Source organism: Panthera onca, chromosome E1, assembly GCF_046562875.1.
Source record: "Panthera onca isolate mPanOnc1 chromosome E1, mPanOnc1 haplotype 2, whole genome shotgun sequence".
NCBI classification, from domain to species: Eukaryota; Metazoa; Chordata; class Mammalia; order Carnivora; family Felidae; genus Panthera; species Panthera onca.
This window is the reverse complement of record NC_138352.1, coordinates 35210171-35232440: the sequence shown is the minus strand read 5'-3', so window position 1 is coordinate 35232440 and position 22270 is coordinate 35210171. Positions and strand designations below refer to the sequence as shown.

Genomic DNA, 22270 nt, shown 5'->3' with positions numbered 1-22270 from the left:
CTGTCTCCCTGCCCCACTTCTCCCCGCGACAGCGATCCGGCAGGGCCGACCGGCTGCCTGCGCGAAGTACGGGCGTGGCTCCGGAGAAGGGTGGGCGGACCTCGCGCCGACTGACACAGAGGCCCCGCCCGTGGACCCACCCTTCCGCGCCCGGAAATGCGGGCTTGCAGGAGACCGGAGTCTGAGCCCGTACCCTGGCTGGCAGCAGACTTCGCTGTCTCATTTCGGCCCGGGAGTTCCACTTTCAAAGCACTTTCCGGAGGCATAGAGTCGGCTTGGCCACTGAAGGCCCGGGCTGAGGGCGCTGCGTAAGTTATACCCCTGGGTCCTACGAAGTAGCTGTCATATTTTACTCAAGAACCTTATCTTAAAATCCTTAAGGAGGAAACCAAGAACTAAAAGACATCAGTTATGGGGTGCCTGGGTGGCTCAGTTGGTTAAGCATCCAACTTCAGCTCAGGTCATGATTTCACCCTCGATGGGTTCGAGCCCTACGCTGGGATCTGTGATGACAGCTGGGAGCCTGGAGCCTGCTTCCTATTCTGTGTCTCCCTCTCTCTCTGCCCCTCCCCACTCACACTCTGTCTCTCAAAAGTGAATATTAAAAAAAAAAAAATTAATAAAAGACATCAGTTAAAATTCCCACCTCATTCAATCCAAAAAGGAATGAGTTTTTCATTCATTTTATTATTTGAATACTGTTCTAGTCACTTACTACATATTGACCTGTGTGAGCTTCATTGGACAAGTTTTCGGTGTCTTCTCTGTACAGCACGATCTGGGCACCGGGCTGGGGGAATATGACAGAAATAGAGAATATTGTTCTTGCCCCTGAGGAACAAATACTTTATCTGGGAAGCAAACATAATTGCGAGAAATAATTCAGGACCAACTTTATTTTGCCTGTTTCCTTCTCTGTGAAGTGAGGAAATTGGACAACATTCCCTTCCAACTCTAATACAGTGATGCTAATACAATAAATACAAACTAAAGAAATTCTGAGGACTTCAAAATAAGTACTTCATATCCCTTTGCTCTCTCATCCTAATCTCCATAAATACCCTTCAAGATTTTACTTGGACACTTTTCCACTATTTCAGATAAAGCACCATTTCCAACTTTCACATAGAATCGCCCATAGTTTTTACCCCTCCAACTGGTTTCTTAGTCCTCTTGCCTGTCACATCTCTGCAAAGACTCCACCATTTGTTTCAAATCCATACTTCTCTCTCCAGCTCTACCGCTCCGCCATCTTCCTTGTAATCTGCTTCCCAGCAGGGTAGATTCTGTTAACCCTAAGGGAAGGCTCAACGACTCAGTGAAAACACTGTTCAAGCCATGTAGAGGTACCTTGCAACAAACCTCCCTACTCGCATTCATCTTGTCCAATCTGTTCCCTTTATTCAGCTGATTCCTAGCATTTCCTTTCTTTTTTCTTCCCAGACTGTCACCATGGAGAGATCTCAAATGATCAATGCAACTGAAGTGGGAAAATGGGGGAGAAGATGGAGATAAGAGCCCAACTAGTTCATGGTCTCAACTTACTGAAACAAGTCCTTGTAAAAAACACCAAGCCTTTTAATGTCATGGGCACATACCAGGTATCCCCAAATGTTTAACGTTGAGTCCCCAAAGCAAAGGAGGAAAAAAAAATCGGTATTTCTTTCTTTTTAAAACATGGGACTCAAGGGGCGCCTGGGTGGCTCAGTAGGTTAAGCAGCCGACTTCGGCTCAGGTCATGATCTCACGGTCCGTGAGTTCAAGCCCCGCGTTGGGCTCTGTGCTGACAGCTCAGAGCCTGGAACCTGTTTCAGATTCTGTGTCTCCCTCTCTCTGACCCTCCCCCGTTCATGCTCTGTCTCTCTCTGTCTCAAAAATAAATAAACGTTAAAAAAACAAACAAACACGGGACTCAAACTCACCACCACGAGATCAAGTCACACCCTCCCTCCATGGACTGAGCCAGCCAGTTACCCCCCAAAAAATGTTTCTAAAAATAAAAAGACCTGCTAGTCACTGAAATTCCAGCAGATGGCAGACACTTCTGTTCACCACAACCATGCTTGAAAGACCTAGGAGCAAACTTCTTAGAATTGACCCAGAAACAAAAAGGAAGAAATGAGGTAAGCAGAGAACGAAAGTTTTCTACCCCCCGTTCAGAGAAAGATATCCCTACATTTGTCCAAAACGAAGCAGTTATCATCCAAGAGCGAAACACAAGTGTAATGCAGTAAAAAAAAAAAAAAAAAAAAAAAAAGAGAGAGAGAGAGAGACACAGCTGGATTCCTATCCTTAAATTATTAGCTTTAAGAATTCACACAGTTAGGGCGCCTGGGTGGCTCAGTCGGTTAAGCAGCCGACTTCGGCTCAGGTCATGATCTCACGGTCCGTGAGTTCGGGCCCCACGTCGGGCTCTGTGCTGACAGCTCGGAGCCTGGAGCCTGCTTCAGATTCTGTGTCTCCCTCTCTCTCTCTGCCCCTCCCCTGTTCATGCTCTGTCTCTCTCTGTCTCAAAAATAAATAAACGTAAAAAAAAAAAAATAATAAGAATTCACACAGTTGGGGCGCCTGGGTGGCTCAGTCGGTTAAGGGTCCAACTCTTGATTTCGGCTCAGGTCATGTTCTCACGGCTCCTGAGTTCAAGCCCTGCATCAGGCTCTGCGCTGACAGCACAGAGCCTGCTTGTTATTCCCCCCCCCCCGCCCCCGCTCTCTGCCCCTACCCTGCTTGCACTCTCTCTCTCTCAAAATAAATAAACTTAAAAAAAAAAAAAAAATTCACACAGTTACTAAACCTTTATGTTCTGCATTGGTAAAACTGTTAAGATCTACCCTACAATACCTCTGTGAAAATTAAATGAGGTAAGAACTATAGTACGGTATCTAGTTTTAGCGGTGAATAAATATTGGTTCCTTCTTACTACACTTAACCCTTTCTCTCAACTGCAGTAACAAATTCAGAGTAAAACATTTTATTGGCTATTTATTAAGCTGTATTCCTTGAGGGTCTTTAGCCATAATTAGTCAAAAATCTAGTAAAACTGAGGTGCTCGGAAAGTGGAAACAGAGAAAAAGTTTGGATGCAAATAAGGCTCTTAAAAGGGCCCACACCAAAGGTTTCCAGCATCTCAAGAGTAGTAGCGGTGACTCTTGTAAGACTCAAGGATCAATCAGATTATGAAATAGCACACCTAATAAATGACAACATGATGACTAATAATGAAATTCTTTATCATTCTGGAGAAAGTAGGAGAAAAGTCACACATCAATAATCCATGATGCCAAGCTTCTGAGGAGTAAAAATTTCCCAACTAAGAGAGGTATCTCCCTCAGTTTCTGTTTTATCAATACGAACAAAAAGTATGTGCTCCTTCACCAGCAAGTCCTGTACTCAAAAAGAACTGACCCAAAGTCTGGGAGAACAACCAATTCAAGTGTGAAGGGCTGAAGCTTCCAGCCACAGCCACTGTATTCTGTCATGCATCTTCATCTCAGTGGTGACAAGGCCACTGCCCGGGGAGCCTGTGGCAGGGATCCCAAGGTGGAGCAGCAGCAGCAAATGTCATGAACACTGTGCGGTGGCACTGGCTCACAGCTTCCAGACTCATAGCTCTGCGTGATGAGCTTCTGTCTTTAACAACTCAGTGGGCTTCATGAAGATGCCTTCCATGGTTTTCCAGTAGTTGTTCTGGCTAGGCTGGGCCATGCCATGTACCTCTTTTTGCCCACTAATGGGTCGACCGTATTGTTCTCCGGTGACAGACAGCAGAACTTCAGTGGAAGAATGCTTGAACCGCACCTCACCATCCCTCACCCAGTAGGGCCCATTACAGAGCACTGTCCAGTCATCCAGATAATCGCCTTCACCCTCCTCACCAAAAGCGCTCACTTCCTGAAAGACACAAAGGGTTGCAATATTAGCATGACTGACACATAGGCTCGGAGAGGAGACAGAGAGGGAATGGGAAGAAAACTAAGGCTACCCAAGGTGAAAAATAAGAGGCTTTCTAGGGTTATTTAAAAATAAAAAGACGTGGGGCGCCTGGGTGGCTCAGTCGGTTGAGCGTCCGACTTCAGCTCAGGTCATGATCTCGCGGTGTGTGAGTTCAAGCCCCACATCGGGCTCTGTGCTGACAGCTCGGAGCCTGGAGCCTGCTTCGGATTCTGTGTCTCCCCCTCTCTCTGCCCCTCCCCTGCTCATGCTCTGTCTCTCTCTGTCTCAAAAATAAATAAAAACATTAAAATACATAAATAAATAAAAAGACACAAAGGACATGAAATCAGTTACCCTAGGATTATGTTCCAAACACTTACTTTACAAGAAATCCAATGCTTGCCTTATGTTTTCTATTACAGTCTTACTCTTGTTCTTTGACTTGAAGTATTCCTGCCCCATTCCCTTAACTACATTTTAAGTGACCTGGTGAGCAACACAAGTTACAAAGGGGGATGGGCTCTGGAGAATGGCAGACCTTGAACCCCAGCTCCATTCCTTCCTGTGTAACTCCTCTGAGCCTTCATTTTCTCATCTAAAAAATGATGACAGTATCACATTATAGAATAATTGTAAGAACTAAATGAAATAATAGAGTAAGTGATAGCAGTCTCTCTTCCACTTCTCTCCTAATCCCATTCCCCTTAAAGCCAAATATTCAGAATTTCTACTGCAATAGAAAAGTTACAGGGGCATCTGGGCAGCTCAGTTGGTTAAGCATGTCCTTTTTTTAATTGTTTAAAAAAAATGTTAATGTTTATGTCTGAGAGCAAGAGAGAACACAAGCAGGGGAGGAGCAGAGACACAGAGACAAAGACACAGACTCCAAACCAGGGTCCAGGCTCTGAGCTGTCAGCATAGAGCCTAATGCAGGGCTCGAACTCACGAACTACAAGATCATGACCTGAACCGAAGTCAGACGCTCAAGTGACTGAGCCACCCAGGTGCCCCTAATTTTTTTAATGTTTAGTCATTTTTTGAGAAAGAGAGAAAGAGAAAGCGTGAGTGTGGGAGAGGGAGAGAAAGAGGGAGACAAAGAATCTGAAGCAGGCTACAGGCTCTGAGCTATCAGCACAGAACCCGATGCAGGGCTCGAACTCACGAACAAGATCATGACCTGCATGAGGCTATGTGCTGACAGCTAGCTCAGGGCCTGGAGCCTGCTTTGGATTCTTTGCCTCTTTCTCTCTCTGTCCCTCCCCCTTTCGCGCTCTCTCTCTCAAAATAATATTTCTTTAAAAATAAATAAAAATAAAAGATTAAATAAATAAATAAATAAATAAATAAAACAGTCATTTGGAAACAGAGTCTGTAAGACTAAAGGCAAAAGGAACTATACATAATTAACAATTCTACTATACTTGCATATGGAACTGAACAAGTAATAACTAACAGTGGTGGGAGCCAGATTATCTGTTAGCGTGGAAATTTACAAATAAGTAAAGAGAAGAGGCTAGAATGACTTAAGTGGTAATGGATTATATGCAGTTGGAGATGTCAGTAGGAACTCATGTTTAACATAATACAGATACAGGTCCTTACGCATATAAACATTTAGTAATACGTGTATACATATACACGTTTCTTTGCTCTGTCAGGTGAGAAGGCCTAAAAGATCCAACACACCCCAGTAGCAACAAACTCATGTAAGAGCTAAGATCATGGTTTCTAATATCATCCTCCGATAAAAGGAAACAGACCTTCTTGGAGGAATAGCTGATTCTAAGGACTGGGGCAAGAAATATACAAGATGAAAAAACTAAAAAGAAATATACAAGATGAGCCTAGAATATCTTTGAGTGCCAGAAAGGACAGTTTAAAACACACACACACACACACATACACAAAAATGGGAGTATGTCAAATGGACAGAGGAGACAAATGAAAGAGCTCCCAATGGCAAAGGTTGGAACAATTTGAGCAAAAAATAAAGGCAGTGTTAGGGGATCATAACTCAATGTATAAAATATTCATGAGCCCATACTGATATAAATAAATGATTGAATAAATAAGTAAAAAGAGACAAATCTCCCATGCAGAAGAATTCCAAATAAATTTTGTAGCTACTCTATCCTATGGGAAAGGGAGTATAACTCCCATTCCTTAAGTGTGGGTTGTGCATAGTGACCTCCTTCCAAAAACACAATATGAAAAGGAGGAAGAAAAGAATAGCTTTACTAGAGAAACCTGACAAACACTATTTCAGCAAGGTAATCAATTACCAACATAATCATGCAGCTCAGTATGTACCCTTGACTCTGTTATGAAAATGCCACTTTACTGTGGCCTTCCTCCCAAAAACCTTTGTAAATCTGATCTATTGTGACAAAAATATCAGACAGAGCTCACTAGAGGAGCACCCTATAATACACTTGACCAGCATCCCTCAAAACTACCAAGGTCATCAAAAACAAGAATTTGAGAAAGTATCACACCTAAGAGTAGCATGAGACAGGACAACTAAATGGCATGTGGTAGCCTGAATGGGGTCCTGGAACAGAAAAAGTACGGTAGGTAAAATCTAAGGAAATCAAAATAAACCTCGGACTCTGGTTGATAACAAGGGGCACCTGAGTGGCTCAGCGAATTGGGCATCCCACCCGTGATTTCAGCTCAGGTCATGATCTCGCGTTTCACGGGTTCAAACCCCCTAGCTGGGCTCTGTGCTGAGGGTGTGGAGCCTACTTGGGATTCTCTTCCTGCCCCTCCTCCCTGCTGGCATTAGCACTTTCTCTAAATAAATGAATTAAAAAAAAAAAAAATCAGTGTATCCATACTACTTTATAGACTGCATGAAATTTACCTAATGTAAGATGCTAGTATGGAAAACTATGTGCAGAGTGGGGGTAGGGCGGAAGCAGGCATTAAGGGGTCCATATCTCCTAAAAGCTCAAGGCTTGAAAAAGTAGCATGATACTAGGGCACCTGGTTGGCTCACTAAGTAGAGCATGTAACTCTTGATATTGGGGGTCATGAATTCAAGCCTCAGACTGGGCACAGAGCTTACTTAAAAAATAAAAATAAGAAAGTGGCACAAAACCTAATTCATTTTCTTAATATGGTTACTTGGCATCATTTAAAATAATGATTTTTATTCAAAGTTTGGAAAACATTGTTTTGTTGTGTTTTTTTTTTAGTTTTTATTTTTTTTTTTAACATTTATTCATTCTTGAAACAGAGACAGACACAGAGCGAGCTAGGGAGGGTCAGAGAGAGAGGGAGACAGAGAATCCAGAAGCAGGCTCCAGCACAGAGCCCGACGTGGGACTCAAACTCACAAGCTGTGAGATCATGACCTGAGCTGAAGCCAGACACTTAACCAACTGAGCCACCCAGGCTCCCCTTTTGTTTGTTTTTTTTAAGTATAGTGGAAACACAATGTTACATCAGTTTCAGATGTATATTCAACAAGTCTATATATATCGTTATGCTCACCCCAAGTGCATAACTACATCTGTCACCATACAATGCTATTACAATACCACTGACTATATTCCCTATCCTGTAGCTTTCATCCATGTCAAAGGGACTTATTCATTCTGTGACTGGAAGCTTGCTATCTCCCACACTCCTTCACCCATGCTGCCCATCTCCCCACTCCCTTCCTCTCCAACAACCATCAGTTTGTTCTCCACATTTATAGGTCTGACTCTGCTTCTTGTTTGTTTTCTTAGATCCCACATATAAGTGAAATCGTATGCTATTTGTCTTTCTCTGACTTATTTCACTTAGCATAATACCCTCTAGGTCCATCCATGTTGTCACAGATGGCAAGATCTCATCCTTTTGTATGGCTGAGTCTATTGTCTATATATGTCTATGCCAAATCTTTCTTACCCACTCATCTACTGATGTACACTTGGGTTGCCTCCATATCTGGACTATTGCAAATAATGCTGCAATAAATATAGTGGTACATCTATCTTTTCAAATTATTGTTTTCCTTTTCTTTAGATAAATAGTAGTGGAAATACTGGATCATACGATATTTCTATTTTTAACTTTTTGAGGAAACTCCATACTATTTTCCACAGTGGCTGCACCAGTTGGCATTCCCACCAACGGTGCACAAGGGTTCCCTTTTCTCTGCTTCCTTGCCAACGCTTGTTCTTATTTGATCATAGCCATTCTGACAAAGGATATATCGTTGTGGTTTTGATTCACACTTCCTTGATGATGAGTGATGTTCAGCATTTTTTCATGTGTCAACACTGGGCTTCTTTATTGCAGGATTTATCAAGGTGACTTATGATATGCTAACATATACCTATTCTTTCCTCATTTCTTGATTTCATCTAGATGCACAATCTCTACTTTGACCAGAAACAATGTCCTTCAACACTTTTGAGACAAAGCCAATTCTCCAGATCTGTACAAAAATAACAGCTACACCTAAAAAGAAAGAGCTAAGAACCCAGATATCAGACCACTCAATGGAGTAATGCACAGGATGCCACCACACCTGGTTCCCAGAAAGAGGTGAGGTGAAGTGGTGACTATGGAGATTTCGGCCAGTGTTGACATGTGTCAGCCGGATGGGTTGGCCACATCTGATGGGGGTTCCCCTCTCACACACTGTAGCGGTCTTCCCCCGTATCCTCCAGTAACTATTGCTGTCATCCACAGAGGTTACACCTGTCACTGACTGCTGCCCACTACCTGCAGTCAAAAAAAAAAAAAAAAAAAAAAAAAGGAAGGAAAAGGGTGAGCTCAACCAGTCACTCTCTTTCCTAAGGCCAATAATGCACCCTGTGCATAAAATAGGTTTGGAGGAGTAGAGAGGAAACCCTGAGCTTGATAATATTTTTTTGTCTACAGCATTAAAAAATATGTGAAAAATACTAAACATGTTTACATAGTATTGTCTGATAAATTGTAATTAACAGTGTACTGTGTCAGAAAACTCTAAGCATTTGCATCAAAGGGCACTAAATAAATGCACTTACGTTCATTTTTTTGAAGCATGAGTATTGTTTACCTATATATAATATCCTGGATAGCACCTAGGATTTGTCAGGTGTCTAATCATACAATTGAAACGTATTTACTATTATTCAACGGTTTATTACTGTCACATCGCGTTACAATGTATTACTTTTGTCACATTTCACAATTAAAAGGAGATTAGCTTTTGTTGTCAACTTTAATCCAAGCGGTTGTTGCAGCTCCTTAATTCCTGTAAGTGATCTATGTTATAAAAGTATTCTTGAGTCCTCTGAATTTGGTTGATGCTGCCTCAAGAGGTACAATTCTATGGGTTAAAAATACATAGCTACAAGGTTATAAAGAAAAAGTAAAACATACAATAAAAGTTGCCAGGTAGCTAACGTGTACTGAGCACTTTCTTAACATCAAATACCAATCCAAACCTTTTGCCTGAATATTCTTATTTCATACATGCATATATTCTCTTAGGTAGGTCTTATCATTACGATCATCCCCATTTTACACTGCATTGTCAGAAAGGTACACCCAAGGTCACACAGGGCCGGGGTTGAACCTAGATGGCCCAACTCTAGAACTCACACTCTTAACCACTCTACCACGTGGCCTCCCATGAAGCTTCATTTCCTGTCAAGTTTCTGTAAAGTTATATCAGAGACCACTTTCTCTTATAAACTCCAGGAATATTCTCTTCCCTAGGCTTTCATCTATTACTCAGTTCTTTAAGGTACTCAAGACACTTTCCTAGCTACTCTCACCTTTCCTCCTAGCTTTGCCTTCAGTACCCTAGCGATACTCGCCTTTTACCACTTAACACATTATGCCTTATACCACAGTTATCTGGGTGAATGTAGCCAAACTACCAGTTTCTCGCTATTGCCTCTTCCACTCACAATGGACTTTGTTACATCTAGAAAGAAAGAAAGAAAGAAAGAAAGAAAGAAAGAAAGAAAGAAAGAAAGAAAATCAAGTCTCCCTCCTGACTTCTGGTTATTGCCTTACAGCCTTACAGCTCTCTTTGTCCTGGATCACTGCCAGGCTTCACTAAATCATGGTCTACACTTGGTGTCTTCCACTTTTTTATATTCCATTCAACTCTCCACTTCCTCTCCTATCCTTCAGAGATCAGATGGGATTGAGTGTGTTCAGAGTAGTATGGCCAGTAGAGTTTTCTCCCACCCTTAAATCTTGGATTACCCAGAGTCTACCTTTGTCCTTTTTTTTTTTTTAATTTTTGTAATGTTTATTTATTTTTGAGAGAAAGAGACAGAGTGTGAGCAGGGGAGGGGCAGAGAGAGAAGGAGCCACAGAATTTGAGAATTCGAGCTGTCAGCACAGAGCCTGATTCGGGGCTCAAACCCACGAACCGAGAGATCATGACCTGAGCTGAAGTCGGACGCTTAACCAGCTGAGCCACCCAGGTGCCCCTATCCTTATCTATTCTTAAATACTCGTTGGAGGTCAGGACAAAAGTATTGATACATGCTTCAACAGGTTCTTCAAGGGATTCAAATTGACACCAGATTGAGAAGAACCACGGTTCATCCTGAGCAATCTCACTTTCCAGATATTTTCAACTCCCCGCCCTGTGGTACAATGATGTTGTACTTAACTCTCTACCTCAGGCTCAGCACAGATCTTTCTTTTGAGATCCAGACTGAATCTGGTTCTAAAATCTGGCTGCCCATTAGAAGCACCTGAAAAACTTTCAAATCTACACATTACTATTGTCAGGCCTCTCTCCCACATTCTGATTTAGTAGATCCAAACTAGGAAACTACATCAAATTAAAAAGTAACAAGCTGGCACATAGTAGGTGTTCACTGAATGGCTGCTAGGATTATAAAACATCCCAACAGTGACAACTCAATTCCTTTCCTAGTTTAACTGGTCAGACGAGTTTTGAGAATCCTGAGCCATGGACCAGCCCCCATCTTCTCTTAGCTAATATCATCAGTCATCCAAGACAGAAATCTAGCAATCATCTTAGATGCTTCTCACATCTCACTAGCTGAACTTTTTTTGGTCAGTTTTTGTTTTCCTGTAACTTGCTAACTGGCTCACTATATCTCCTGTATCTAGAACAATATTAGGGACATAATAAAATTTTATTGAATGAACCCACCAACTAAGCATTTTAATGTCCTACGTTAAAAAGCCCTCTAAATGATTTCCTCCCCAATTCCAATGAGTGCTTTAAATTCTCTACAAGGGTAAATTTGAGTAAAAACAGGACAAAGGAAAAGGATTGAAGAGCGAGTATAAAATACAAAATAGCTAGAACAGAGGAAATATAGTTAAAAAGTGAGGTCTTGGAGTTCAAGACTTCAGAGATAACAGCACTTACTGTAATTTTCTACATGTCTGTCTCTCCCGCACTGAGTAGTGCCAGCCTGGAGTAGCTGAAAGCAGGCTTTGAAACTGGACAGATTTGGTTCGAACCCCGTCTCTGTCATTCACTAGCTGCAAGTCTCTGAGCATGTGATTTATTTGAGTTTGTTTCCTCATCTGTAAAATGAGGGTAACAATCGTCTCTACCTCGTAAGAATGTCATAAATCCAAAAAAGCATCCGTGCAATGTGCCCGGTACGTAACTCACCAGACAGAAGCTAGTATAATTATTACGCCCAATTCTCCGATTCTCCGCCTCTAAACCTCAGGAACCCCAGGATCCCCTAACCTTCCCAGACCACACCCCTCAGATATTCTCTTGGCCCCGCCCCCTCCGGAGCCTACCAGGCCTTCCCAGCCCACCCGAACCCGGGTGGCAGTACCTGACCCATATCGCACGTCGTGTGAGTGCAGTCGCACGTTGTGGCGCGTATTGAGTAGCTTCACTACAGAGCCGCATGTAACAACAGCCAGATTGGACGCTCCCACAGCACTCCACAAACCGCCCAACATCAGTAGCGGCACCACCGCCATCCTAGCTACAGCGCAGAAATCCTAATCTTCGAAGAAAAATTAGGCCCCTCCCCGGAAGCGGAAGCTGCAGGCGGAACCACAGAGAGGAGGAAACGGAGACGCCCTAGTCTAGTCTTTATGGTTCCTTTGGCTAGAGCGGCCTGAGGAAGAAACCAGGCCTGACGTTTTCGATCCCCAAGCTCTGTTCCCAAGCCTCTGCGACACTTTCTTCCTGAGCCACTTCTGCCAGTTTTCGCGCCCTCCCAAACGAAGCCTCGAGAGCCGGGTGAGAGGAGAGAGCAAGAAATGGCCCGCCCACTCCCGGTGACAGGGAGCCGGAAGTGACGTAGCACGTTGACGCAGCAGCGGCGGCGGTGGCGGCGGAGGGGCCGTGCGGTGGGTCCGTACTATCTTTTCCCAGTCTCGGTTCGACGACTCCATTTTCGTCGGTGGGGGCTTAGCGCACCGGAGTAGCGGCGGGCTTCAGGCAGGTAAAGTTCGGACTGGAAAGCGTGTTCCTCGAATGGGGCAGGTGAGAGGAACTAGGCTCCTAGGGCCTGGTCCCGTAAGGGAAGAGGTATTGGGGAGCCGTATGCGGGAAGAAGGGGGGGCCCCCGGCCTTCACTGCTCTATGAAGGAAAAGGAGGAGGAAACCGGAGTAGTTGCCTAGAGTCTCAGCGCTTTTCCCAACCCTGTGCTACCCGGAACCGGTGAATTGGTCGCCTTGTTGTATCAACAGGCTTCCCGGGATTCCGTCCTTCTCTCGCAGCTTGTGAAAATTGGGCCACGCCAAAAGATTGGGAATGGAAGGGACTTAAGGCTTCTGAGTCAGGATCAGGTGATCGAATTTATTGTTCTGGGGATGTTAAACCTACGGAGCTTTCAGCAGCTCGACCATCAAGTTAGAGGGTGATGCCAAATGGTATTTTTTTCCGATTGTTGAAAATAAAATTAGAACTTTTTATATAGATGCCTGCATTCATCAACCGCCTACCCCAAACATCAGAATGAGCTATTAAGTGAAAACTTCATTTTCTTCCATTTTCTGCCTTTCTCCCCAGGCAGTACCTTGAACCAGCAGGAGCAGTTCTTTTTCTAGGTTGTTTGAAGAAGTGATACTTATTTTTATTTAAGAGGAGGCCTAAACTCTCTGAAAATGCGTCCGTGGAAATTCACTGTAATATCAGAAGTAGCAAGGGAGTATTAAGTTACACCGCTGCTATTAATGAACATGGAGAATGTAAACAGTCTTGAATTTGATTAATTTATTCGGGGGAAAAAAGCCTACCTGCGCTATGTATCTGGATGTTACTGGTTTTAAAGTCTTCAGTGTATTTATTGCAAAAGTATGATTACTCCCTTATCAGCCGAATTTAGAGCCTTTTCCATCACTAGTGTTCCTTCTGCCAATACAAATATATTCTTCTTTTAATCTTGTATGGCTACTGGATTAGATAAGCATAGTATTGTTACTCTAAGAGGTTTAAACCTCATTAAGAGATTAATCACATCTGGAAGTGGTGCAGTCTAGAGAGGCTCGGGCATGTTTCACAGTACTTTCTCAATAGATCTTCACAAGAAAAGAAGCCTACCCAGTATAGTGGAAATAAATGGGCTTTGGAGGCACGTAAATTTGCCCTTGATCCTGTGTTCTTGGTCTCAATAAATGGTGCCATGGTCAGAATCCTGTGTAAAATCCTTGGATTTTTCCTATTACTCCTGGATCAAATTAGTCACCCAATCCTACCAAACCTGCTCCCATCACATACACATTCTGCTCTGGTATCCCGCTTATCCCCCTCCAACTACTAGTTTTTTATTTCCCTTCATAGCCAGATTTCTCCTTGTATCAGCTTTCTTGAATTTTATTCATTCTTCAGGCTATACTAGTTTGGTTTCTCTTCTGACCATTTGGTTGAAATTTCTGTCAAGGTTACCAGTGTTTTCTGTATTGCTGGATCTCATGGATACTTTGTTCTCGTCGTCTTCCTCAATCCCTGGAATATGCAACACAGTTTACTCCTGGATTGTCTCCATTTCTCTGGTTGCTCCTTCTCAGTCTCCTTTCCTAGCCACTTTTGCTTTCTGCCTACTGTCTAAATGTTGAATTTCCTTCAGAGTTTAATCCTGGATTCTCTGCATGCGTCCTTTAGATGATCCAGTCTCATATCTTTAATAACCATCTGAAAGCTGGCAACTCTCAAGTTCAAACCCCTAGCCCAGCCTTCTCTGTGTTCAAGAATCGTACACAGAATTCCTGTTTAATAGCTCCATTTGGATGTCTCTTAGACGTCCCTAATCTAACATAACAAAAAGAATGTTGTAGTTTTCCCATCATTCCAAACCTTGTCTTCCCTCTCTCTAAGTGTTAACTCTCATCCACAGGGTTACCAAAGCCAGACCTCTGAGAGTTATCTTGTTGTTGTTGTTGTTGTTGTTGTTGTTGTTGTTGTTGTTTTTTCCTTACCACTCTCCTCCCCCAAGTCTTTCAGTAAGGCCTGTCACTTCTACTTCCAAAGTATATTTCCAATCTATCTTAGGTTCTCCATTTCTACTTCTACCACCCTCTTCCAAGCCACTATCGTCTTTTGCATGGGCTCCAACAATAGTATCCTCAATTTTCCCTGGTTCCACTCGGATACCCCTGCTGTCCATTTTCCACATAGCAGGTCAAGTCTGTTTAAAACACTCCAGTGGTTTTCCTTGGCCTTCATAGCCCCACTTGTGCAGCCCCTCAACCCCCTTCCGTTCTGCTGCCTTCACCATTCTCTGGTCACACTGGCCTTAGGACATGCCAAGTTCTTGCCCACCTTTTCTACCAGGAACCTCTTCCCCTGGCTCTTCATACCACATCCTACCCATTCTTGACATCTCAGCCTAACGTCACCCTCTCAGAGGTGAGAGTATTTCCTTCCTAGTACTTACAAAGAGGCTTATTTTGTTTGCAGTTTGTCTCTCACACCAGAATACAGATATCCTAGGGGCAAGGACTTTGTTTTGCACATGCCTGACATGTAGTAGGCACCCATCAAATGAATCTTTGTTGCGTTAGTAAGTAAATTAAGTCAATTCTGTTTAAAACCCTACAGGGACTTCCCGGCACCTTTTAGAGTCCAAAATCTTTAACTTATCCTGTCAAGGCCCTTATGACTATACTCCCAATTCATTATGAACCCTTCTCCATCTCTCCAGTCAAACTGGCCTTCACTGTCCCTGCCACAGCACATTCTGGGCCTTGTGCTGGAAGTGCCCTTCTCCATCATCACCACTTACACCAAAGAAGCCAGCTCCTCCCCTTGCTAACTCCTCCACACTCTTTCATTTCCTCTAGGGGCACCTGGGTGGTTCAGTCAGTTAAGTGTCTGACTTCAGCTCAGGTCATGATCTCACGGTTCATGAGTTCAAGCCCCGCGACGGGCTCTGTGCTGACAGCTCAGAGCCTGGAGCCTGCTTTGGATTCTGTGTCTCCCTCTCTCTGCCCTTCTCCCGCTCACCCTTTGTCTCTGTGTCTCAAAAATGAATAAACTTAAGGAAAAAAAGTCATTTCCTCAAGACCCAAGTTGGAGTCTACTCTCACAGGTTCCCATGGTACCTTGGTCACTAATTCTTTCAATTACTCCTGTACTTGTAGCTCAGGGGTCACCAAACTAAAGCCCCTTGGCCAAATTAGGCCACTCCTGTTCACTTATACGTTATCAGTATCTGATTTTGTACTGCAGTGTCAGATCTGGCCCTCTGTGGTTTGATAGCCCCTGTGCTAGGACAGGAACTATATGTTCCCCAGTGTGTGTGGCACAAGGCTCAGTAACTTACTCCCTGTGTTGCAGGGATTCTGACTCGGTTACATGTTTCAGTTGTTTCTGCTCCTCTTTTGCCCTTTCCTTATTCCCCAAGGAAATGTGGAAAGAAAAGAGATAACTGATATTTTAAATTACTTAATATTGGTAGTCATTGTTAACCATAATTTTTTTTAAGTTTATTTTGCAGGGTGGGGGGAGAGAACAAGTGGGGGAGGGGCAGAGAGAGACAGAGAGAGAGAGAGAGAGAGAGAGAGAGAATCCCAAACAAGCTCCGCACCATCACCACAGAGCCTGACACAGGGCTTGAACCCAGGAACCATGACATGATATCGCGACCTGGGCCGAGATCTAGCTTAACCGACTGAGCCACCCAGGCACCCCAACGATAATGCTTTTTATACTATGTATTTGAAAAGATCATAAGGCTGTTATTTTCTGTAAATGTGGTGTGCACGTTAAAATGATTTTAGGTAGAGCTAACCTTTTCTGTATTTTTTAAAGTAATCTCTGCACCCGACATGGGGCTTGAAATCATGATCCTGAGATCAAGAGTTGCATGCTCTGCTGACTGAGCCAGCCAGGCACCCCTAACCTTTTATTTTAACATCTTGATTTGATGCGATTAGGGTTTTTTTAATAGTTCTGAGTTAAAAAGAACTTTTCACAAGTGAACTCTGTATACTTCATTGATTAAACTTTTAGGTTTTTGAATTTCAAATTGGGTAGTCCTAGGCTTTTGCTCATAACATACAGACTGCCTTATAGTTTAAACTCCACATCAGACTTATGGGGCTATTCCCCAGACCATTAGGCCCTTTCAGACCTAAGCCTTTATTCATGTTGCCTTTTTCCAGATTATCTTCTTAACTCCTCTCAACTCAGGCATCACCTTTTCTGAGGCATTCTCTGACCTCTCTCTTCATATTGTTCTCATAGTCCTGGTATATAACTGTAATACAATGTTCACTATGCTTTATCATAACTTTATTTACAAGGTTTTTGAGAAAGAGTGTGAGTTCTACCAAGGTAAAAGGCATATTTTACTCATTTTCATATATCCAAGTCCCAGCACAGAGCTTAATCCTTAAAAAGTAAATGTTAATTGAGCTGCCAGTGGAGGGAATTAACAGACATCTTCGCTCTGGTCTGGTCTCCTTTTAATTGCCTCCAACATCATCTTGTTCAAAAGGAGGGACTGCCAAGGGCCTCCCTGTGGCAATCTGATCCTAGCTCCATTCCTCATCCTGAGAGTGTCATGGTAACCACCAGCCTCTCCCTTTGAGCCACATCTTGTACTGCAGCTGTGCTTCTGCCTGGAGAAACTTCCTTTTACTACCCCTGGCCCTTCCAGACCTATTTCAGTATCAGATTTAACTTATGGTCTGAATATGGGGAAAATTCAAGAGCACAAGTACTAAATAAAAAATCTGAACTACACTGGGCCCACCTCAGATATCATATTAATAATAATCCTATGCTAGCAAATAGTATTTTGGGGACATCTGGGTGGCTCAGTGGGTTAAGTGTCCACCTCTTGGTTTTGGCTTGGTCACGATCTCACAGTTTGTGGGATCGATCCTCGCATCAGGCTCTGCCCTGACAGTGTGGAGGCTGCTCAGGATTCTTTTTCCATCCTTTTTTCTCTCTGCCCCTCCTGCACTCATGTGTGTGTGCACACTTCCTCTCTCTCAAAATAAGTATATAAACTTTAAAAAAATACATAATGTTTTTGTTCTGGAATAGTTGCTGCTTGCCAGCCTCAGCCTGCAGTGCTGTTGCAGCACCTTCTGCCCATCTAGCTCCCACAAGCTGCAGCAAGTCAGGATTGCTTCTGGCACACATCTTTTAGCTGGAAGTCTTGGCAGTGAGCTAGATTGGAAGCATTCCCCAGCTATGGCACAGCATGTACTCTATTGCTAACCTAGGGATTGGGAGGAAAGCTGTGTGTAGCACAGAGCACCAGCTGCCCCCCGGGACAGAAGAAAGCTGTTGTTTTCATCAGGTAGGCTGTCTGTTTCTCTCTGTTAAGTAGGCTGGAGGGCATCTGGTCTGCAGGAGCTGGCATTTAATGTGAAGATGTTAAGACTTTATCAGACTGAATTTGTGGGTCTGATAGCCTAATTAAAGCAAGCTGTGTGTGGGGGCTGCTGTACCCAAATCTATTTTTAATGGTTTAGTTCAGAGCTGGGGGGAGGGAGGGAGTGATGTCAAGATTAAAATTAGAGCACCAGATTTAATTAGCAGTTTTAGGTACTCACTTTTGGCAGCACTCAAGTAAATTACCTTAAGGACACAGTTCTTGGGGAAAAAAGCATCAGTCTAAGACTTTCCGTATCACCACCCTGTGGGGTGTGTCACAATCATATAGTATAGCAGCTCTCAAACTTTTTGATCTTAGGACACCTTTATCCTTTTTTTTCTTTTTCTTTTTCTTTTTTTTTTACGTTTATTTTTGAGAGAGAGATGGGGCACTTGGGTGCCTCAGTTGGTTAAGCATCTCACTTCATCAGGTCATGATCTTGCAGTTCATGAGTTCAAGCCCCACATCTGTTGTCAGCCCAGAGCCCACTTCCAATCCTCTGTCTCCCTCTCTCTCTCTGCCCCTTCCTCCAGCCTACATGCTCTCTCTCAAAAGTAAAAATATATATAATTCTATATTTTTGAGAAAGAGAGACTGTGAGGGGGGAGGGGCAGAGAAAGAAGGTGACATAGAACCCAAAGCAGGCTCCAGGTTCCAAGCCGTCAGCATCGAGCCCGAGGCTGGGCTCTAACCCACAAACCACAAAAATCATGACCTGAGCTGAAGTCCGTTGCTTAACCGACTGAGCCACCCAGGTGCCCCAGGACCCCTTTGTAGTCTTAAAGATGATTTAAGACTCCAAAGACATTTTGTGTATCCGAGTTGTATCTATCACTGTTTATGAGATTTTTATATTTTGATATTTACCAGATTACAAATTAAAATTGGGTATATTAATTCATTTAAAAATTATAACAAGTGCACCACAAAAGAAATTACTTTGCTGTATAGGGGTATATTAACACAATATACACCTTAAACTTAAAGTTTCATATGTCTATCGTGTAATAAAGCTGGAGGAAAAAATAAGCCCACTACACTTTAACATAAACAGTACTTTTATGGAAACTGTAGTCTTCAAAATTAGTGAAAAGAGTGACACTGTTCTACTTTTTTTCCCACCAATTCTTTTTAACGTCTGCCTTAATAGAATATAGCTGGATTTTCATACCTGCTTCTGCATTCAGTGTTGTGATACTACACATCATGTTACCTCTAGAAAACTCCACTGTACACTCATGAGATAAGGGAGGAGGTGGTCCCTGGACCACACGTAGAGATCTACTGATAGAGTAGAACAACTGTGACTTTGGAGACAGACAAACCTTAACCCAGATCTCAGCTCTTGCAGTTGATATTTGTGTCAGCTTGAACAAGTGACTTCATCTCTGTTGAAGAGATCTGTTTTCTCCTTTGTTGAATGGAGATAGAAGTGTACTGTAACTCATAGATCAGTGTAGGGGTTAATTGGTATTTCTGAAGTGTCTGGAACTTGGTAGGTGTGTGATTATTATTCCTCTGAGCACTTTTTTTTTTTTTTTTTTTTTTTTAACTGCTTAAAGGAAAGGCCTGTATTAGTTTTGGTTGGGTTTTGTGTGAATGTTGTGGGTTGGTTCTCTTCCTATGCCTGCTCTCTGCATATAATACAAAAAATTATTTTATGGTCCTTATTTGTTTTCATATCTGTGTCTTTCTACTAGAAGTCAACTCCTTGATAACAAACAATTCTTTTTCTCTTCAAACCCCCACGTCTCAGCAGAATGTATGTACATGGTAGACATTCATTAAAACTTGAAAAGAAACCTCAGCCTGAAATTGAACATAAGACCATATCATTGCCCCTCCCTTTACACAGAACTCAGTACCTTCAGTTTTGTTTCTTTGAGTTCATTGGTTAATTGATTGTGGTATCAATTGATACCAGTAAGGGTAATTTTCAGAAGAATTAGAGCCACAGAGTTTAAGGCTCCTTCTAGAGCTCAGAGCATTTCAAGTAGCTGTTAGCCAGCCTCCTCTTTTCTTCCATCCCACTGCCATGTTTCACTGGGAAGGTGGCACTAATATGAAAAGTAAGTAATCTATTTGATAGATATTTAGCAGTTCCTGTTTTGTACAGAGCACCTAGAAGGTACAGCTTATTTGGTACAGGGTCACCAAGTGCCTTGTAATGCCTTTCATGTTGCCATTTATGTTTTCTTGGTTTTCATTAGCCCTTCAGTTAGATATGGTCTCTAACTTCCAGAAGCTTATGGTCTAAGTGGGGAAAATGGGCACAAATACAGTGGACCATCATTCAGGACAAAGTGAGGGGTGATGTTGAGTTTATCAGCAGCCAGCTTCAAGATTCCAGAATAAGATCTTGATGTTATGATTTGTGAGATGCGTGCTGTTTTTTAAAGTCCTACAAGGTCTGGGGGCCTCGGTGGCTCAGTCGGTTAGACATCCAACTCTTGATTTCAGCTGAGGTGGTGATCTCACAGTTCGTGACTTCGAGCCCTGTATCAGGCTCTGCTCTGATAGTGTGGAATCTGCTTGGGATATTCTCTCTCCCTCTCTCTGTCTCTCTCTCTGCCTCCCTTGCTTGCACATGTATGCTATGCTGTCTTTCTCAAAAATAAATAAAAACTTTAAAGTCAAACAAGACACAGGAAACTCCATGTTAGGGTTAGGGTTCTGGGGTTATCCACTGCCATTTCCAGGCTTTGGATGAGTCTGAAAATGGGGAAGCAAAAGACAAATTTGGGATCAGTTGGTACAGAATTACAGAATGCTAAGGAAAATTAGGCCCAAGTTTCAAATTCAAACTCAGTTAACATGTATTGAAGCCATAAACTAGGTTCTTTCCCTTGTGTCATGTGATATTCTCAACTACTGTGCAAGGTAGGCAGGTAGTGCTATTCTTTTCCAGATGAAGAAGCTGATATTTAGACAAATTAAATAATTTGCTTAGTTTACATATCTGGCAGATGGTGGAACCAGGATATGATTTCTCCTCTTAAGCCCAGCAATCTTTGCAGTTAAGTATGTTGCCTTTATTTTGTAGGCCACAGAAGTTGCTTTCAAAGTGTTTTTTTGCTGCAGAGGTCAATGGTAAAAATAGGGTTATGGTTCTAATGGTTCTGAAGAGATCCCTTCTCCACCCCACTACTGCTCCCAACCACTACTCACATAAGGGGGCTCAAGTTCATGAAATGTTGTTTAATCCATTAAAAAGGATGTTCCTTTTGGCTCTGCCAGTAGCCAGGTATAGTGTACATGAAAGTGCCTGTCATTATCACTCATTTCCCAAATTTCTTATGAGAAGCCATATAACATCACTGCTACCATATGCCAACCTATATAATTATCCATACACTAATTCTTTCCTCATTCACCCATTCCTGCTCCCAAATGATAAGTGAAATAAAATTCTTTGGGATACAGTTGACCCTTGAACAATGCAGGGGGTAAGGGCACTGGCCTCCCGCACAGTTGAAAATCTGCATATAACTTTTGACTCCCTGAAAACTTTACAAAAGCCTCAATTAACACATTTTGTATATGTACTATATATTGTATTCTTAAAGTAAACCAGAAAAAAAAAAAAGTTAAAATTGTATGGAAGAGAAAATCCGTTTACAGTACTCTGCTGTGTTTATCGGAAAAAAACCTGGGGCTCCTGGGTGGCTCAGTCGGTTAAGCACCGACTTCAGCTCAGGTCATGATCTCATGGCTCGTGGATTTTTAGCCCTGTGTCTGGCTCTGTGCTGACAGCTCAGAGGCTGGAGCCTACTTCAGATTCTGTGTCTCCCTCTCTCTACCCTTCCCCTGCTTGTGCTCTCTCTCAAAAATAAATAAAAACATTAAAAAGAAATTTTTTTAAAGACTGTAAGTGGACCGTGCAATTCAAACTCCTGTTTTCGAGTCAACTGTATGTAGAGAAGTTCTGTGTAATCAGTCATCTTTCTCAAGGCACATGCGAGAGGAGTAACCATGGGAAGAGTGGAAAATGGAAGAGAGAAAGCCATCTGATTCTTACTGTCTCCTCCCTAGGTGGAAATGATTGAGGGGCAGAGCAGTGGCACGTGGCTAAAAGGCTGTTTGTGGAAAGGTTTAAAGTGCTCTGTGAAGTCATGTGTCTCATTTTTTCTATCCCCATCTTCCTTCCTTCTCTAGGCATCTTAGGCAGGCCGTGAGAAAATGTCTGATTTTGTGGAAAGCGAGGCCGAGGAGTCAGAGGAAGAGTACAATGATGAAGGCGAAGTGGTGCCCCGAGTCACCAAGAAATTTGTGGAGGAGGAGGATGACGGTGAGGAGGCCCCAGCCTCAAGCTTCTCCCCACTATTGCTAAGCTTTGGATAGTTGGATTCTTGCTGATGAGAGGCTCAGGCTGAGCACAGAAGTTATCACACATGAGGTACCAGCTTGAGAATTTTCAGTCATTTATAGAACATACCTAACTGAGCATCTGTCTGCTATGTGCCAGGTCCTGCGCCTAGAGCTAGAAATGTGAAAGGAAGACCCTGCAGTCATGGAGTCTACATTGGCGGGAGGGGACAGACAGGAAACC

The 22270-nt window shown here is 42.9% G+C and overlaps 2 protein-coding genes and 1 long non-coding RNA gene across 6 annotated transcripts in view; 2 read left to right on the top strand and 1 right to left on the bottom strand.

Annotated features, from left to right (window-relative positions):
- The first annotated feature begins 21 nt into the window (after positions 1-21).
- LOC132688062 (uncharacterized) lies at positions 22-8461 on the top strand. Its single transcript, XR_009614399.2, has 3 exons — positions 22-308; positions 1444-1601; positions 8293-8461. It is a non-coding gene; the product is annotated as an uncharacterized LOC132688062 (long non-coding RNA).
- On the bottom strand, positions 3210-11982 carry SDF2 (stromal cell derived factor 2). 2 transcript variants are annotated; one of them, XM_060646794.3, is made up of 3 exons: positions 11712-11982; positions 8441-8652; positions 3210-3891 (listed from the first exon to the last, which is right to left on the bottom strand). In XM_060646794.3, exons 1-3 carry the CDS (start codon positions 11860-11862, stop codon positions 3604-3606), a joined length of 651 nt encoding a protein of 216 aa, XP_060502777.1. In that variant the 5' UTR covers positions 11863-11982; the 3' UTR covers positions 3210-3603. The 2 variants fall into 2 exon arrangements, with proteins under 2 accessions (XP_060502777.1, XP_060502778.1); XM_060646795.3 differs by having other exon boundaries at positions 8456-8652.
- A 165-nt stretch (positions 11983-12147) lies between these two features.
- SUPT6H (SPT6 homolog, histone chaperone and transcription elongation factor) overlaps positions 12148-22270 on the top strand; it is a 32567-nt gene continuing 22444 nt past the window's right edge. The window contains exons 1-2 of one of the 3 annotated variants that reach the window (XM_060646785.3): positions 12148-12328; positions 21877-22009. In XM_060646785.3, coding sequence (XP_060502768.1) covers positions 21901-22009 — 109 coding nt within the window. In that variant the 5' untranslated portion in view covers positions 12148-12328; positions 21877-21900. Of the gene's footprint in view, positions 12374-21876; positions 22010-22270 lie in introns of all 3 variants that reach the window. The other 2 variants (XM_060646782.3, XM_060646784.3) reach the window with 2 other exon arrangements.